Source organism: Phoca vitulina, unplaced genomic scaffold (genome assembly GCF_004348235.1).
Source record: "Phoca vitulina isolate PV1807 unplaced genomic scaffold, GSC_HSeal_1.0 scaffold52, whole genome shotgun sequence".
Lineage (NCBI taxonomy): Eukaryota > Metazoa > Chordata > Mammalia > Carnivora > Phocidae > Phoca > Phoca vitulina.
Window position 1 is genome coordinate 5,185,115 of NW_022589755.1, and position 18,884 is coordinate 5,203,998.

At 48.3% G+C, this 18,884-nt stretch overlaps 1 protein-coding gene across 1 annotated transcript; it reads left to right on the top strand.

The window, feature by feature from the left end:
• The first annotated feature begins 584 nt into the window (after positions 1–584).
• On the top strand, positions 585–12,910 carry LOC116621940 (sialic acid-binding Ig-like lectin 5). Its single transcript, XM_032387976.1, has 9 exons — positions 585–661; positions 744–1,112; positions 1,338–1,616; positions 1,818–1,865; positions 2,413–2,670; positions 2,753–3,037; positions 3,251–3,350; positions 4,358–4,439; positions 12,355–12,910. Exons 1-9 carry the CDS (start codon positions 625–627, stop codon positions 12,544–12,546), a joined length of 1,650 nt encoding a protein of 549 aa, XP_032243867.1. The 5' UTR covers positions 585–624; the 3' UTR covers positions 12,547–12,910.
• Positions 12,911–18,884: the final 5,974 nt, after the last annotated feature.

Consider the following 18,884-nt stretch of genomic DNA (forward strand, 5'->3'; position numbering starts at 1 on the left):
AGAGGGACAGACCCTGCCACCTGGCCCCTCAGCCTCGGAGCCTCTCCTTAGAGCTCCATCATGTGCTAATGCATTTGCTCCGGATCTCTTCTAGCGCCCAGAGGCACTGTTCTCAGGAAACTGGCAAGGTGGTGTTCTCTTCCCTGTGCAAACATGGTGCATGAGGAGGGACGCCTGGGTGGCTCAATCAGTGAAGTGTCTGATCTTGGGGTCCTGGGATGGAGCCCCGTGTGGAACCCCATGTCGGGCTCCATACTCACCAGGGAGTCTGCTTCTCCTTCTCCCTCTGCCCCTCCCCCTGCTCATGCTGTCTCTCTCAAAAAAAAATAAAAAATAAAAAATAAAAACCATGTTGCCCTAGGAAAGGGCCATAGTTCTGGGGCCTTGTCCCCCTAGACAAGCCTCTCACCATCTGCAAATGGCAGGGAGGCAAGACGGGATGATTTCTCAGCCCCCACTTCACCTCCCATGGCCCGTGCTGACTAAGTTCCCCTTCTGTGGTGACCACAGCTCGGTGACACACGGCTTCCTGTTGGGGCTTCCTTGGCCTCACCCTCCATTCGGGCCATTTCCTTCCCTGACAGAGGGACCCGAACCCAGGCTCCTGCCCTGGCCGGTGCAGACATGGTGCCCCTGCTGCTACTGCCCCTGCTGTGGGGGGGTAAGTGGGCCAAGGGAGGGGGGCTGGCTGGGCACAGGTGGGAGTGGGCTGGAGCCGCAGCTGAGCCTCCGTGTCCCCCCAGGGTCCCTGCAGGAGGATCCAGGGTTTGAGCTCCGAGTGCAGGAATTGGTGACGGTGCAGGAGGGTCTGTGTGTCCACGTGCCCTGCTCCTTCTCCTACCCCCGGAGCTCGTGGTCTTCCCGTGAGAAGCCCTACATGTACTGGTTCCGGAGTGAGGACAACCGTTATCCTGTGGCTACAAATGACCGAATGAAAGTGAAGATAGAGGCCCAGGGCCGATTCCACCTCATCGGGAACCCCTGGGACAACAACTGCTCCCTGAGAATCACAGAGGCCAGGAAGAGTGACCAGGGAGTCTACAAGTTCCAAATGGAGAGAGACTACGTGAAATATAGTTACAGAGATAAGAAGTTGACGGTGCAGGTGGCAGGTCCGGCAGGGGCCCCAGAAGAGGGCTCTGGGACGTGGAGACCCCCCTCATAGAACAGGAACCGGACACTGGAACATTCCTTGCTCCAGGTCTTGGGGCTGGGCTGGTGGGAAGAGGTATGGGGGCCCGGGGTCAGCTTGTGCCCTGAGGCCCTGGTCCCTCTCAGGGTCACACTCTGGGTCCCCACCTCCCTGGGGCCCAAGCACCTCCCTCTCTCCTCCTCAGCCCTGACACAGAAACCCGACATCCACTTTCCGGAGCCCCTGAAGTCTGGCTATCCCACAAACCTGACCTGCAGTTTGCTGGGATCCTGCGAAGAGGGAAGACCTCTCACCTTCTCCTGGGTGGGGGATGCTCTTGACTCGCTGGACCCCCAGACCCTCCACTCCTCAGTGCTGACCCTCACCCCGAGGCTGCAGGACCATGGCAGCAACCTCACCTGTCAGGTGCACCTGCCAGGAGGTCAGGACACCGTGGAAAGAACCATCAGGCTCAATGTCTCCTGTGAGTGCTGGAGGGATGGCTGGGTCYCTCAGGGCAGTGGGGATTGTGTGTGCGCGCACATGCGCGCCCTGGGARTGTAGGTGGGGAGTGGACAAGGACAGCAATCCCCACCTTCCCRGTTCCCCTACCCCTCCTTGGGTGCTGGGTCAACTTCCATCCCAATCTTCACGTCTGAAGCAGGGCCATATCTTTCCATCCCAGACGCTCCCCAGAAACTCAACATCAGCATCTTCTTCAGCGATGTTGCAGGTAGGAAAGAACCTGTCTTCTTGGGGGCTGGGACCTGGCCCTGGGGTGGGGGTAGCGGGTCAGCTCCCAGCAAGGCAGTGGGGATCATAGCCTTAATGGGATCAGATATGGGAAAAGCAAGGATAAAAATCACCACCCTCCCTCCTCTACCTCCCATGGGTGTACGCACCTGCACTCCTACACGCTCACACATGCGCACAAACTGTGCAAAGCCCATTTCACCTCACCAGTTCACTCCTCTGGTTTCCCACCTACCCCTCCATCCCAGCCTCCTCCATCCTATTTCCTGCTGTGTTCACTGAGTGAAGCCACCAAACAGTCCAGGCATGTCCCAGTGGGACACTGAGCCTCCTCTGAAGATATGAGGCCCAGACACTTGAGGTCAACCTCTTTTGGGTGTAAAGCCCAGGCTTTCAACCCTGATGGAACCAAATCAGTGGGTCAAGAAAAGAGAGGGAGATGCCAACCAGCTCCTGGAAAGGAGGGAGGGATGGAGACTGCCAGCCTCCCACAGCTGGTGCCCTCTCTCTGCGTCTCTCTCCCAAAGTCCCGAAGATTCTGCAAAACACCTCATTGGTTCTCATCCTGGAGGGCCAGGCTCTGCGTCTGCTCTGTGCTGCTGACAGCAGCCCCCCTGCCGAGCTGAGCTGGTTCCGGGGGTCCAGCCCCTGGAATGCCACCCCCATCTACGGGAGTGCAAACCTGGACCTGCCTCAAGTAGGGGCTGCAGAGGAAGGAGACCTCACCTGCCAAGCTCAGAACCCGCTGGGCTCCCAGCACATCTCCCTGCATCTCTCTGTGGTCTGTGAGTGTGGGGACCCCTGGGGGCAGGCTGCCGGGGGCCTGGGCAGGAGAGACACCGCTGACCCCTCTCCTCCCTCCCGCAGACCCCCCACGGCTGCTCAGCCCCTCCTGCTCCTGGGAGGGCAAGGGGCTGCACTGCAGCTGTTCCTCCCGAGCCCAGCCGGCCCCCACCCTGCGCTGGCGGCTGGGGGAGGGGCTGCTGGAAGGGAACCACAGCAATGCCTCCTGGACCATCACCTCCAGCTCTGCGGGGCCCTGGGCCAACAGCTCCCTGAGCCTCAGCGGGCCGCTGGGCTCCGGCCTCAGACTCAGCTGCGAGGCCCGGAATGCCCACGGGGAACAGAGCGCCGTCTTCCTGCTGCTGCCAGGTCCGGGGGCTGTCGGGGGCCAAGGTGTAGGGGAAGGGAGTCCTAGAGAAGCCTGCGGCTGGCTGGGGCTGGGGCCTGCACAGAGGGCGATTGGTGGGCTAGGGTGCTGCTCCATCTCTGGCCTAAGCTGGCCCTTCAGCAAGTTCTGCAAGGAGGTAGGAAAGCAAGAGACTGAGTCCTGGAAGTGAGTCTTGACACACCTCTTCTCTGCAGGGAAATCGGTGTTCCTGGCAGGAGCCTTGCCTGCCGCTCTTGGAGGTGCTTGTGCTGTGGCCCTGCTGTCCCTAAGTCTGTGCCTCCTCTTCTTTTGCATGTAAGTCTTTGTCCGGGGAGGTACAGGGAGTGCGGAGAGAGGTCACCCAATCCCAGAAATGCAGAGCGGAGTAGAGTAGATCCAGAGGGCATCTCTTTTGGGCGGTGGGGGGATAACAGCTGTACTAGATATACTTCCCGTACATTTACAGTGTACAATTCAATGGCTTTTAGTGTATTCCGAGTTGTGCATCCATTACCACAATTATAGGACTTTTGCATCAGCCCCCAAATGAAAGAGAAACAAACCAAAGAAACCCTCCACTCCTTAATTTTCATCCTGTCCCCATCCTCCCCCAGCCCTAGGCAACCGCCAATCTGTTTTCTGTCTCCCTACATTTGCCTATTCCGAACATTGTGTGTAAGCGGAATCATACAACACGCGGTCCTTTGTGACTGACCTCATTCACTTAGCATGACATTTTCAAGGTTCATGCGTGTTGTGGCATGCATCAGTCCTTGATCCTTTTTTTAAAAAGATTTTTATTTATTTATTTGAGAGAGAGTGAGCACAAGTGGGGAGGAGAGGCAGAGGCAGAGGGAGAAGCAGGTTCCCTGCTGAGCAGGGAGCCCAAGTGGGGCTCGATCCCAGGACCCCGGGGTCATGACCTGAGCTGAAGGCAGACGCTTAACTGACTGAGCTGCCCAGGCGCCCGATACTGCATCCTTTTTTTATTTCCATATACCGTTCCATTGCATGGGTGGAGCACATTTTGTTTGTCATTCATCTACTGACAGACATTTGGGCTGTTTCTACTTTTTGGCTATCACGAATAACACTGCTATGACCACTCGGGCACAAGTTGTTAATGTGTTAGAGGGATCTTTAGTGATGGAGGTTTGGTCTGGCCGAGCCTCTGCTCATCCAGGGGGATGGAGTGCTTACTTGCAGGTCAGGAAGGTCTGAGGTTACTTCTGGGGTCTGGATGCCCTTTCACCAGAGAACGGGCAGGCTGCCCATGGGTGCCTGAGCCATCCTGGCTGCAGTGTGTTCGTTTCTCCCCTTAGAGTGAAAGCCCGCAGGAAGCAAGCATCCGGGAGTCGAGAGGGCCCGGGTAATGAAGATCCTGTCATGGGTACAGTTGCCTGGGTGAGTGATGCTGGCGTCCTCTCATGCAGTTGCGGGGCCCCGGGCTTGTCCTTTCAGAGTCCAGATGGAGCTCCTAGCATTTCCCCATCCCCTGCTCCACCCTGGTCACCTGGGTGGACACCTGGGAGTTGACGTCCCTTCTGTTCTTCGCCTTCATCTCCCAGACCCAGTGGCCCTCTGGTCACCTCTTGTCCCACCCCTGCTGATCACTCTTTGCTGGACATAGCCTGACAGAACCTCTCCCGAAATCTATTGCTTTCCAGCCATTTGGGAGTTTCAATTATGTTGTTTGCTCCCGTTGTTTAGAGAATCGAGTCACATTTCTTGGTCTGATATTTAAAGTACTTCTAGAAGTCTCCCCTGATGGCCACTCCAGCTCTGGTCTGGCTATGGTCCAGCCACACTGGCCTTCTCATGGTCTCCATACACACCTGCTCCCCTATGACTTGGGGCCTTTGCATGTACAGTTCCTCCCACCTGGAATGCTCTCCTGTCTCGACTTCCACCAGACCACCTTGTGTGATCATACTTCTAGCTCCAGTACCAGCATCTTCTGCTCTGGGAAACCTTTGCCATCTCCCTCCCTGCCAGGGTCCACGCCTCTCTCCCCTATGTGCCCAGAGCTCTGTGTCCATCCCTGTCTTGAGGGGCACCTCACACAACATCACCGCCTTTGCCTTATCTCCGCCCTCTCATATTTGTGATGTCTTTGAGGGCAGGGGGCTGCAATTGTCTCTCACTCTACCTGTATGCAACATGTCCCCTCTCCCCTATAAAATTACATCCATATTACCCTAAATGGTGTTATCCAAAATGCTTTATTTGTGACCAACCTCTTATCGCAGGAACAAGCATTGTTCATTAGTACTTACTCATTTTGTTCACAATATGATAAGCAACTGTGAGCCTACCATCCAACCCGAGACCTCAAACACTGACCCTAACTTCCATCTGCTCAGGTTGCTCTGTGACGCATCCCCAGTAACCATTGCTCTGAATCTTTTGTTGCTAGCATTATCCCATATACGTATGCCTGAAATAGATGCTGATTAGTTTAATTACTTCTGAACCTACAAAGGTTGGTCACATTCTGTGCACTCTTCTTGGACTTGCTTTTGTAGACCCAACACTGTAAGTTATGTCATGGAGATTCATCCATGTTGCATGAAGTTGCAGTTGTCTGTTTCATTTTATGATTTTGTCTATTGCCTAAGCTCCTGTTGCTGGACATTTGAGTTGTTCCAGATGTTCTTGTTCATATCTCATTGCATTCACATGCAAGAGTTTTTCTTCAGCATTATGTAAGAATTTAATTACTAGATCAGAGGGTGTGTGAATATTCCGATTTACAAGGTTTTCCAGAGCAAATGCATCCATTTATACATCCATCTGTGCCTTTCGTATCCTGTTGATCTATAATCTCTGCAGCACTTGGTTTTCTGAAATTTTTTTGTCATCTCACTATCTCACTATGGTATTGATTTGCATTTCATTGGTTGCCAGTGAGGATGAAAATCTCTCTGTCTTACTGGCATATGAACACCTCCTCTCTAAAATGCCCGGTCCCATCTGCAGCCCAATGCCGTATTGGGTGTTTGACTTTCTTATTGAATTTATTGGAGAGCTTTATACATTTTCATACTTTTTTCCCAGTTATATACATTGTAAATATCTTCTCCCAGTGATTAACTTGTCTTCACTTTTTAAAGGTGACCTTGATGAATGTTAGTTCTTAATTGTAATATAACCATATTCACCAATCTCCTCTTCTCTGTTGAGTGACTTTTGGGTCTCATTTAAGAAAATCTTTCTTATCCTAAGATTAGAAGGATATTCAAGTATAATTTCTTTTTTTTTAAGATTTTATTTATTTATTTGAGAGGAAGAGAGTGAGAGAGAGCACAAGCAGGGGGAGTGGCAGGCAGAATGAGAGGGAGAAGCAGACTCCCTGCTGATGTGGGGTTCAATCCCAGGACCCTGAGATCATGACCTGAGCCGAAGGCAGACGCTTAAACCACTGAGCCACCCAGGTGCGCCTTTTCTTCGTTTTTTTTTTTTTAATAGACTCCATGCCTAATATGGAGCTCAAAATCACAACCCCGAGATCAAGAGTCACATATGCTGACTGAGCCATCTAGGTGCCCCCATCATACATCAAAATGTATTCTATTCCAGTGGTCAATTTAACTGTCCCTGAGTCAGCACTGTCTCTAGAGGCAAGGCAATAATTCAAGACCAAGTCCTGATATCTGATAGAGCAGGAGCACCTCCTTAATTTTCTTTAATAGCATCTTGGCTATTCTTGGCCTTTTGCTGTTCTATATAAACATTAGAATCAGTTTGTCTAGTTCCAAAAAACACTCCTGTTGGTTTTTTACTGGAATTACATTGAACCTGTGTATCAACTCGGGAAGAATTTACTTATTTATAAATTCAAGTCTTCTTGTGCACAAGAACAGGTATCTATTAGTTAAAGTTTTTCCAAGAAAGATGTAGAATTCCTTCAGACAGGTCTTGCAAACCTTTTGTTATTTTACTTCCTTAATAACTAGTTTTGTTACTATTATAAATGCTATCTTTTTATTTATTGTTTTTAAAGATTTTATTTATTTGTCAGAGAGAGAGAGAGCACAAGCAAGGGGAGTTACAGGCAGAGGAACCCGACGTGGGGCTCTATCCCAGGCCCCTAGGATCATGACCTGAGCCAAAGGCAGATGCTTAACCAACTGAGCCACCCAAGCATCCCTTAAATGCTATCTTTTTAAAGGTGCATTTTCTGATCACTCATCAATGATATGCAGGATGAAGACATTTGTTAAAAAATTTATGAAGAGTTGGGGTGCCTGGATGGCTCAGTTTGTTGAGCGGCCGGCTCTTGATTTTGGATCAGGTCATGATCTCAGGGTGGTGAGATTGAGCCCTGCACCAAGCTCTGTGCTCAGTGTGAGTCTGCTCATAACTCTGTCTCTCTCTCCCCTTACCCCCCGCCCCTACTCGTGCACACGTGCACACACACTCACTCTCTCTCAAATAAATAAATAAATCTTTAAGAAAAAATTATGAAAGGTTGGGACACCTGGCTGGATCAGTGGGAGGAGCATGCAACTTTTGATCTCAGGGTCATGGGTTCAAGCCCCATGCTGGGTGTAGAGATTACTAAAAATAATAATAATAATAAACTTTAAAAAATGTATAAAGTGTTTTAGAATTTAAAAAAATTACAAATTGGTCTTAGGTGTCATTTAGATTCCTGTTGGTTTGGTAGCTGGAGCATTCTTAGATCTACTCATAAGCCTCCTGCACCATGCTTTTACAGAGAGATACCGTCTGAAAATTTTGTGATAGTCTTGTTTTTAACTGTCATGGCTAGCTGAATCAAAGCAGCTGAATTTGATGCAAATATAATGTCATTTTGTTCAAGAATCAACTCATCCTTTTGGACTTCAGATACTGCACAAGAAATCTGGCCTCATGCATCCTCTGCAGATGTATTTTTCTTCTAAGAGATTTCGTATTTCAATAAATAACTCACTCTCCTGAATCAGTGATGGGGAAATGAGCACATTCAGACTCCATTCTTTGGTCACAGAGGTCTGTGTCACACGGAGTGTTGGTAGTAGGTGGCAAAAGATTGAACAGTAGCCAGTTCCTTAATTTGTCCAAACAGCTTCTCCTTCTACTTTCTACTTTGGTGGGACTGAACACCCCTGCAGAGTTCTTCTGGGGCTCCACTATAAATGTTCATCTCTTCACAGTGACACCCAGCTCTTTGGGGTGCTGGTCTGGATGCTGAGGATTGTCTTCATTCTCTCAGTAGATGCAACAATGTGTGAAAAGCAATTACATATTTATTGATCTTGTATTCTTCCAGCTTGTTAAGCTCTTGTGTTAGTTATTTTTTTTTTTTTTTTTTTAAAGATTTTATTTATTTATTTGACAGAGAGAGACACAGCGAGAGAGGGAACACAAGCAGAGGGAGTGGGAGAGGGAGAAGCAGGCTTCCCGCAGAGCAGGGAGCCCGATGTGGGACTCGATCCCAGGACCCTGGGATCATGACCTGAGCCGAAGGCAGACGCTTAACGACTGAGCCACCCAGGCGCCCGTGTTAGTTATTTTTTAATATTTTATTTTTAAGTAATCTCTACACCCAACGTGGGGCTCAAACTTACCCTGAAATCAAGAGTCGCATGCTCCACTGACTGAGCCAGCCAGGCGCCCCTAAGCTCCCTTGTTAGTTCTAATAATTTGTATATAGACATTGAAGTATTTTAACAGTTTTTTTTTTCATTTTTTAAAAATTAACATATAATGTATTACTGGTTTCATAGATACAGGTCTGTGATTCAACAGTCTTATATAATACCCAGTGCTCATTACATCACGTGCCCTCCTTAATGTCCATCAGCCAGTTACTCCATCCCCATCCACCTCTCCTCCAGCAACCCTCAGTTTGTTTCCTATGATTAAGAGTCTCTTATGGTTTGTCTCCCTCTCTGATTTCTTCTTGTTTTATTTTTTCCTCTCTTCCCCTATGAATCTCTGTTTTGTTTCTTAAATTCCACATATCAGCAAGATCATATGATAATTGTCTTTCTCTGATTGACTTATATCACTTAGCATAACACCCTCTAGTTCCAGGGTGCCTGGGTGGCTCAGTTGGTTAAGCGACTGCCTTCGCCTCAGGTCATGATCCTGGAGTCCCGGGATCGAGTCCTTCATTGAGCTCCCTGCTCAGTGGGGAGTCTGCTTCTCCCTCTGACCCTTCCCCCTCTCATGCTCTCTCTCTCTCAAATAAAATAAATAAAATCTTAAAAAAAAAAAACCACCCTCTAGTTCCATCCACGTTGTTGCAAATAGCAAGATTTCACTTTTTGATGGCTGAATAATATTCCATTGTATATAGATACCACATCTTTATCCATTCATCTGTTGATGGACATCTGGGCTCTTTCCATAGTTGGGCTATTGTGGACATTGCTGCTATAAACATTGGGGTGCACATGCCCCTTCAGGTCACTACATTTGTATCTTTGGGGTAAATACCCAGTAGTGCAATTGCTGGGTCATAGGGTAGCTCTATTTTCAACTTTTTGAGGAACCTCCATACTGTTTTCCAGAGTGGCTGCACCAGCTTGCATTCCCACCAACAGTGTAGGAGGGTTCCCCTTTCTTTGCATCCTCACCAACATCTGTCGTTTCCTGAATGGTTAATTTTAGCCATTCTGACTGGTGTGAGGTGGTATCTCATTGTGGTTTTGCTTTATATTTCCCTGATGCCGAGTGATGTGGAGCATTTTTTCATGTGTCTGTTGGCCATTTTAACAGTTTTTTGTTTGTTTGTTTGTTTGTTTGTTTGTTTGTTTAAAAAATATCACAGGGGCGCCTTCTGGCTCAGTCGGAAGAGCATGTGACTCTTGATCTCAGGGTTGTGAGTTTGATCCCCACATTGGGTATGGAGCCCATTTAAAAAAAATTTTTTTAAAGTATCCCAGTTTGGGGCACCTGGCTGGCTCAGTTGGTGGAGCATGCTACTGTTGATCTCCAGGTTGTGAGTCCATGTATTTTAGAAATGCTGTATCCTCTCAGTGAATTGAACATTTGATCACACATAGTGATCCTCTCTATTGCTATCGATACTTTTTGTTTTAAAGTCTATTTGGTTGGATCTTAATATAGATACACCAATTTGTCATTGGCTAGTAAGATGTCTGATATTTTTACATCCTCTGTTCCTCCAATAACATTTTATTTATACTTCAGAAGTGATTTTTGTAAACAGCATATAACCAGGTTTTTTTTTTAAAGAATTTTTTATTTTATATTTTTTAAGCAGGCTCCGCACCCAACATGGGGCTTGAACTCACAACCCTGGCATTAAGAGTCTCCTGACTGAGCCGGCCAGGTTTTTACAAAACCAATTTGACGTCCTCTATTTGTGTTTTCTGTGGTTGTTAATACATGCGGATTTTGTTCTCCTATTTTAACTTTTCCTTTCACTTGGTTCCATTTTTTTCAGTATTTCATTTTCTCCTTTCTTAAAAAATTAATATCTCTCTTACACCCAACAAAAAAACTTCAGTGTACTTTTATGTATCTCTTATTCTTCTTTCCCTCCACTTTCCACAATGTTGGTGCTTTTTCTAGATCTTCATTTCTCATTCTGGGTTATTATGAACATACTTAACATTTTTCTATATGGTCTTTTGTTTAATACACAGCCACACATTTTACTGGGGTATTTTGTCACCTTTGTACCCCAGATTTATTGCAGCATTTTCAGGTTTTGTTACTTTTATTTGGATTCTTCTTCCCAATGTGTTTTCAATTTGGATTTTCTTGTATTAAGACTTCTGAGGACTTGTGTGTTTGAAATTCTTTTTTAATGTTCCTACATTTGAATTTCACTTGGCAGGATATAAATTCTAGGATCGGGCACATGGGTGGCTCAGTTGTTAAGCGTCTGCCTTCGGCTCAGGTCATGATCCCAGGGTCCTGGGATCGAGTCCCACATCGGGCTCCCTGCTCAGCGGGGAGTCCAGTTCTTCCTCTCCCTCTGCCCCTGCTTGTGTCCCCTCTCTCGCTGTGTCTCTCTCTGTCAAATAAATAAATAAAATCTTAAAAAAAAATTCTAGGATCAAAGTGATTTTCCTTCAATGCTTTATTATTTTATCTTATTTTTCTTTTAAGTAATCTTTACACCCAACTTGGGACTCAAACTTGCAGCCCCAAGATTAAGAGTCACACGCTCTACCCACTGAGCCAGCCAGGCACCCCCTTCCTTCAATGCTTTAAACACTGTACCCTATTGTTTCTTGTACCCAGTGTTGCTGTTAAGAAATGTTATGTCTGGGGGCGCCTCAGTGGCTCAGGTGATTAAGTGTCTGACTCTTGATTTCAGCTCAGGTCATGATCTCAGGATCATGAGATTGTGAGATCGAGCCCCATGTCGGGCTCTGTGCTCACTGGGGAGTCTGCTTGAGATTCTCTCTCTCCCTCTCCGTCTGCCCCTCTCCCTACTTACGTGTGCCAGCTCTCTCTCTCTCTTGCAAAAAAAAAAAAAAAGAGAAAGAAAAGAAAAGAAAAAAAATTTATGTCTGTATGAATCTTGCACATTTGTAAGTGATCCACTCATTGTCCCTGGAAATTTTTACATTTTTCTCTTTTGTTTTGATATTCTTAAGATTTACTATGCTGTATTGGGGTATGTGGTTTCCCTGGTCTTTTTTCTTGAATTTGTGGGGCCCTTTTCAGCTGAGGTGGTTTATCTTTCTTCAATTCTGGGAATTTTATCTTTATTTTTGTTCAAGTATTTCTGCTTCTTTTTATTTCCAATAACACAGCAGGCCTGAGTTTTGTTCCTGGCTCTGCTGGTGACTAGAGGAGTGACTTGGGCAAGTTACTTCACCTTCCCCCACCTCAGTCTCCCTAATCTGTAAAATGGGGAGAATAAGTATCATTCACACTGGTTTTTTGTGAGGATTAAACATGATTAGTAAGCCTTCAATATGGCCAAACAGTCATAGCATTACAGAATTTTATTTTATTATTATTATTATTATTTTTGCATTACAGAATTTTATTTTTATTTTTTTAAAGATTTATTTATTTGAGAGAGAGAGACCACGAGTGGGGTGAGGGGCAGAGGGAGAAGTAGGATCTCCCCTGAGCAAGAAGCCTGATGTGGGACTCAATCCTGGGACCCTGGAATCATGACCTGAGCCGAAGGCAGGTGCTTAACCAACTGAGCCACCCAGGCATCCCAACATTACAGAATTTTAAATGGATGCGTGAATAATTGAATTCGTAGGAAGTATGTATGAATAGGAAGATGAATGAATAAATGCCCCATAAACTTCCCTTGGGGACCACACCTGCCTTATTCCTTCTCTGACTCCCTTGTTTCTTCTTTACTCAGGGTTTCAGGCGAAAGCCCTGGCCAGACAGCCCCCCAGCCCAAGCGACCCCTGTCAGGGATGCCCCTCCCTCGGGGGATGAACAGGAGCTCCATTACGCCTCCTTCAGCTTTCACGAGATGAAGTCGAGGGAACCTGCGGATGAGGAGGCCACCAGCACCAGCGAGTACTCAGAGATCAAGACAAGCGAATGAGGATGGCTTAGAGCCCGGTGCTGGCCTGAGGAGTCGCGGCCCCTGGGGGAGAGGAGAAGTCAGGCACTAATTGGTGAAGCATGTGGAGCCCTGTGGCAATACAAACAGGAAGGACTTGCCGAGTGTCCCCAGGTAGAGCTGACTTGGGCTCCAACGTAGGCTGTCAAGCAAGTCACTTCATCGCTCTGTGCCTCAGTTTCCCGTTCTGTAATCAGAGATCATGCACCCTGCCTCAGAGGTGGCTGTGGCCATTAAAGAAATTAACATGCAGAAATCAACCAACAAATGTCCTGTCTCACCTGTGCTCAGTACCTACTGCTCTCTGAGGCTGGGGGTGACCAGGCCCAGAGCACAGGGTAGCAACCTGCGGGCGTCATTCTCCTTCCCAGAGCTCTTCAAAGCCTCCCCAGGAAAAGACCAGCGCCTTGGCCTGGCGTTTGCTTCATGATACAGCATCTTATCATCTCTGTGGAGTCTTCTCCTCATCCCACTTGTACCTGTCAGTTCTTCCAGCACATTCCTTACCCTCCTGACCGTCAGTCCCTTCCCTGTCTCGTGGATGGGCCCCACAGGGATCTGTCCAACAGCCAGAGAGCTAACCCCGGGTCTCCTGCACAAACCCCTTCAAGGCTCCCTAGCCTTAGACAATACATCACAAGCATCGGCTGCCCCTGGCTTTTAAAGTCATTACGGCCCCCCTGTAGCTACTGTTGGAAAAGAAACAACAGGCCCGAGATGGAGGCACTTGCCCCCGCAACAGCAAACCAAGACTAAAGGCAGTTTCAACCTCTCCCAGAAATGTGACCTTTATTTTTAATTTATCTGACAGAGAGAGACACAGCAAGAGAGGGAACACAAGCAGGGGTGGGAGAGGGAGAAGCAGGCTTCCCGCGGAGCAGGGAGCCCGACGCGGGGCTGGATCCCAGGACCCTAGGATCATGACCTGAGCCGAAGGCAGACGCTTAACGACTGAGCCACCCAGGCGCCCTGAGTCAATTCGTTTTTTTTTTTTTTTTTTAAGATTTTATTTATTTATTTGACAGAGAGAGACAAAGCGAGAGAACACAAGCAGGGGGAGTGGGAGAGGGAGAAGCAGTCTTCCTGCCCAGCAGGGAGCCCGATGCGGGGCTCGATCCCAGAACCCTGGGATCATGACCCGAGCCGAAGGCAGACGCTCAACGACCGAGCCACCCAGGTGCCCCAGAGGATCTGAAATTTCCTGATCAGCACTGCTGAGGTCACCTGCAGGGTAAGATCTTCCCCCGAAAAGATGGCCCAATCTGAAAAAATCTTTTCTTTTGATAACAACTCCCTTGCCCCACCCTTCTGCCTATAAAAACTTCCCACTACGCGCAACCTGTCTCTTTACCGGAAGTCAGGAGTCATTGAATAAAGCCAGTTACATCCTCAGATTTACTCTGTGGAATTTTTGGTCTTTAGCACCACTCATCTGCACTTCTCTCCGCTTTCTTCCTTACAACCTCCATGTTATTCTAACCCACGGCTGTGCAATTTGAGATCCCTCCCTTGGAGGCTCTGCCTCTGCTTCCCCTGGCAGACGCTGGCTGGGCCTTCACACCCGAAGTCCTTGCACACACCCCGGCTGAGAGCCTGGGCGGAAGAGCTTATCCTCTCCCCTCCTCTAAAGTTGGACTAATTTATTTATTTTTCTCAAGAAAGCACTAAGACGAAAACAGCCGAAACTTCCCTAGCAGCCCTGCAGTACCAGTGCGCAACGAGCTTTTCTGATTGTAAGCGCCTGACATTAGGCTTTTAATTGAGGTACAAAACGGAAATTTTTCTAGAAGGAGGTGGGGCAAGAAAGTTATTAGCAAGAGAAAAGGATCAGTCCAAGCTAGGCTGCTTTCCCTTCTGTGGGGAGGTGAAGGTTAAGGGGTCTTTTCCTGCAGATGACCTCCTCTTCCTTTGGGGGATGGAGGGGCCCTTGTGGCAGACTCATTGGCACTGATCAATAAATTCCTGACTGACCGGTTAGGACTACATTTCTGGTGGAATGACAGAGGATGTCAACCACCTCCACTTTGACTTCAGTCTGTACTTTTTTTTTTTTTAAGTAGGCTCCATGCCCAGCGTGGAGCCCAACATGGGGCATGAACTCACCACCCTGAGATCAAAACCTGAGCTGAGATCAAGAACTGGACCTTTCGTGACTGAGCCACCCAGGCATCCCCTCAGTCTGTACTTTCTAATTGATTAAGATCTTCATTCCACCTTATCTCTTAACTCAGGCAAAAGACCCTGGAGGGTGGGGGGGATCATCCCGTGATGGAAAGTGAAACTACCCCCTTAAGCAATAAAAACTGCCCTGAGCCAGCGAGACCCAGCATGACTGACCCCAAGACAATGATCGACTTCACCTTTACTGCCTAGCAGCACGTTCCCACTGCCCTTCGTCCAACATCTTCTTTTCTTTCTTTTTTAGAGAAAGAGCAGAATTGTGTGCGCAGGGTGGGGGTGGGGAGGGAGGGGCAGAGAAAGACAATCTCAAGCAGACTCTGTGCTGAGCGCGGAGCCCGGTGCAGCATTCCATCTGATGACCCTGAGATCGTGACCTGAGCCGAAATCAAGAGTCAGACCCTTAACTGACTGAGCCACCCAGGCGCCCCCACATTTTCCTACTATAAACCTAGGAAGATATTTCAGCTCTCTGAAGACAGTCTTGGCGACACTAGTCCGTGGTCGTCCCGGTGTTGGCCTTCCTGGAGTAAATTCCTGTCTTGTTTCTGTTTGGGACACCTGGAACCAGCTGCTCCTGCACCCCTGAGCCCTGGTTATAGGAGAGTAAAACTGCAGTTAGATTATGCATTAAGTCCCGGTTTGGGGATTTGGCCTAAATGATGCTATTTTGTGCCTGTGGGTTTTTTTTTTTTTTAATTCCAGTATAGTTAACATACAATGTTTTATTAATTTCAGCTGTACAGTATAGTGATTCAACAATTCTCTACATTACTCAGTGCTCATCATGGTAAGTGTACTCTTAATCACCTTCACTCCCTAGTTAAGAGTCTGTTTTTTGGTTTGTCTCTTTTTTCTTTGTTAATTTGTCTTGTTTCTCAAATTTCACATATGAGTGAAATCATAGGGCATTTGTCTTTCTCTGACTTATTTCACTTATCATTATATCCTCTAGCTCCATCCATGTTGTTGCAAATGGCAAGATTTCATTCTTGTTTATGGCTAATATTCCACTGTATACATATACCACATCTTCTTTATCCATTCATATACCAATGGACACATGGGCTGCTTCCATAATTTGGCTGTTGTAAATAATGGTGTAAATGTAGGGGTGCATATATCTTGGAATTTAGCGTTTTTGTATTCTTTGGGTAAATACTCAGTAGTGCAATTACTGGATACTAGGGTAGTTCTATTTTTAACTTTTTGAGGAACCTCCACACTGTTCTGCATAGTGGCTTTACGAGTTTGCATTCCCACCTACAGTGCATGAGGGTTCCTTTTTCTCCACAGCCTCTCCAATGCTTGTTTCTTGTTTTTGGTTTGGTTTTGTTTTAGTTTATTTTGTTTTAGGGGTGCCTGGATGTCTCAGTCGATGAAGCATCTGCCTTTGGCTCAGGTTGGATCCCGGGGTCCTGGGATCGAGCCCCACGTTGGGCTCCCTGCTCATCGGGGAGCCTGCTTCTCCCTCTCTTCCCCGCTCGTGCTCTCTGTCGCTGTCTCTCAAACAAATAAAATCTTCGGGGGGAAAAGTTTATTTTGTTTTAGCCATCTCTACACCCAACATGGGGCTTGAACTCAGGACCTCGGGAATCAAAAGTAGCATGTTCTTCTGACTGAGCCAGCCAGGTGTCCCGGAGTTTTGTTTTTTATTTTTAAACAAATTTCTGCACATTCTACCCCCTCATGCTCAGCTTCTTCCCCAGTCCCCTGCTTCTCCGTAGCTGGCCTCACATTCTCAAAAACTACCCTCTCTGTAGGTCACACTGAGATCTTAACTCTTAGTGGTGGCCTGACAAGCTTGGTAGCTTCCCTAAGATAGAAGTTCACTGGGGAACTTCCTCTTCTAGGGACATTCTGGTGGCAAATGCTAAGTGAAATGCACTCTGTCACTACTAGTGAGCATGTTACATGTCCATTAGCAGCAGAGTCTCCTGAACTGGTTGGAAGATGGCATAGGGGCTGGTCCTTGGAGACATGATCTTGATTCCTTTAGACTCTCCCTATGGAGGTCTCTCCTGCTGTCTGCAACCACCATCAGTCCTGGACTATCGTCTGATGGTTCTCTATCCCTTATAAATAAAACACCTCCCCAGTGTGCATCATCTGCTTTTCTGGGACCAGAGTGCAGTGGATTCAGGAATCACTCTCTATGGCATCAAGCATGTGTGGGTCACAATCCCAGCTTCCAAATGTGCATCAACGATGTGAGACCCTGTGAAGGTTGCTTACCACATTGAGTCTCAGTTTCCCACTCTGCCAAATGAGAATTGTTAGCCAGTCCTCTCTAGGGGTGGTTCTGAGGGTTCATTGGGTCAAGGTGTATAAAGGCACAGTCCTGAGTCTGGCACAGGAGGAGCTCCAATGAACGTCCACCTCTTTCCTATCCTCCACTCAAGGGGAGATCCAGGCACAGACTTGCTACTTAAAGAGTGGTCTAGGGCGCCTGGGTGGCTCAGTCGGTTAAGCATCTGCCTTTGGCTCAGGTCATGATCTTCGGGTCCTCGGATTGAGTCCCACGTCGTCGGGCTCGCTGCTCAGCGGGGAGTCTGCTCCTCCTCCTGCCTGCTGCTCCCCATCATGTGTGCGCGCTCTAATATAAATAAAAAAATCTTAAAAAAAAAAAAAATAAAGTGTGGGCCAAGGGCCAGCAGCATGAGCATAATCTGAAACCTCAGAGAAGACCTTGTTCCTCCCTGTCCCTTCGCCAGGCTGGCTCCACAAGGTCAAAAGAATGTTACGGCAACAAAAGGGCTGAGGGGAAAAGCACAGAGATGAGCCCAGCCCACTCCCACCCCTTCTTCTGGATCCTCCTTCCCAGGAGGGACCCAGCCTTTCTGAAACCGCTCCGACTTAGATGCCCTGCTGGCCTAGGGCTCAGGACCTTGTGCCTGTGGATTGGGGTCCTTAGCAGAACTGGGGTTTCCTGAACTCACCCAGCTATGCTCCAGAACCACGGACAGCGCCAACCCTTGGGCTGGGAGGTCCCCAGGTCTGGCATGATGGGTGGAGCGCCCCCTGGAGGCAGATCCTTGACCTGCCTCAGATGCAGAGGGAGGAGGGCCGGGGAATGGGACTGGCGTGATCCTCTGTCCTAGGGGACAGAGGTACTGGCCAGAGGACGTCCAAGCTTCTCTTTAATCTCCCTCTGAAAACTTCTTCATCCTGGGAGCTTATTAACTTCAAAGACACAATGCACTTCTCACACAACACGGGGTGACTTGCCCTCCAGAGTTGATTCTGCCTTCACCCCCTCCAGAAAACCTTCTGTGTCCCATTCCTCCTCTTCCTCCCCTCACTTTCCAGTGTGTTGATATTTGCTTGTGCCTTTTTTTTTTTCTAAAGATTTTATTTGTCAGCACAAGCAGGGGGAGCTGCAGGCAGAGGCAGAGGGAGAAGCAGGCTCCCCACTGAGCAGGGAGCCCAAAGCAGGACTTGATCCCAGGACCCTGGGATCATGACCTGAGCCGAAGGCAGACGCTTAATGACTGAGCCACCCAGGTGTACCTGCTCTGCTTTTATCCCTTCCTTGTGCTGCTAAGGAACTCGACGACAGCACGTGATTTGTGATCCTGCTCTGTGCCTGGTGCTATGGTGAGCTTTGATTCAGCTCTGTTGAAGGAATGAAGCATCAGAAGTCTGGTTGAGGTGTTATATTGGGAGCCGGTGGGTCACAGAGATAATTCTAAGTTTTCCTTCATTGTATATGAAAGGTAAATATTCAGATGAGGGGAAGGACTCAGGCCTCAAGGTCAGGGGAAACAGTGATGGGTAAGGAGGAAAGATCCAATAGGTACCATAGGGGAGGCCTCATGGAGCTAACGGAACCGTTGAGACATTAGGACTCATTCTGAAGATGAGGGACTTGCCAGGGCCCGGGGAAACCTGAGAATGAGCCACATACAGGTCCTGAGTTCAAATTGACACCAGAAACCTGCAAACATCACAGCCAAGTCTGGGGCGGGAGCCAGGGCCCCAGCTCTTAGTTCTAGTAGTGGGCGGGCCCTAGGGATCCCCGCAGATGAGTCCGGGTTCAGCCTTGCTTTCTGGAGGCTTCGTGTCTGACCAGGTCTGGGCTAAGAGCCAGAATGGAGAGAAGATTCAGTTTCAGGTAAGTCCTGGCCCCCAGACGCTCCTGC

Coding starts and splice junctions, on each gene's coding strand:
- LOC116621940 (XM_032387976.1), top strand. CDS start 625: ATGGTGCCCCTGCTGCTACTGCCCCTGCTGTGGGGGG. Junction 1,617..1,817: donor CATCAGGCTCAATGTCTCCT/GTGAGTGCTGGA, acceptor TTTCCATCCCAG/ACGCTCCCCAGAAACTCAAC. Junction 3,351..4,357: donor TGCCTCCTCTTCTTTTGCAT/GTAAGTCTTTGT, acceptor TTCTCCCCTTAG/AGTGAAAGCCCGCAGGAAGC.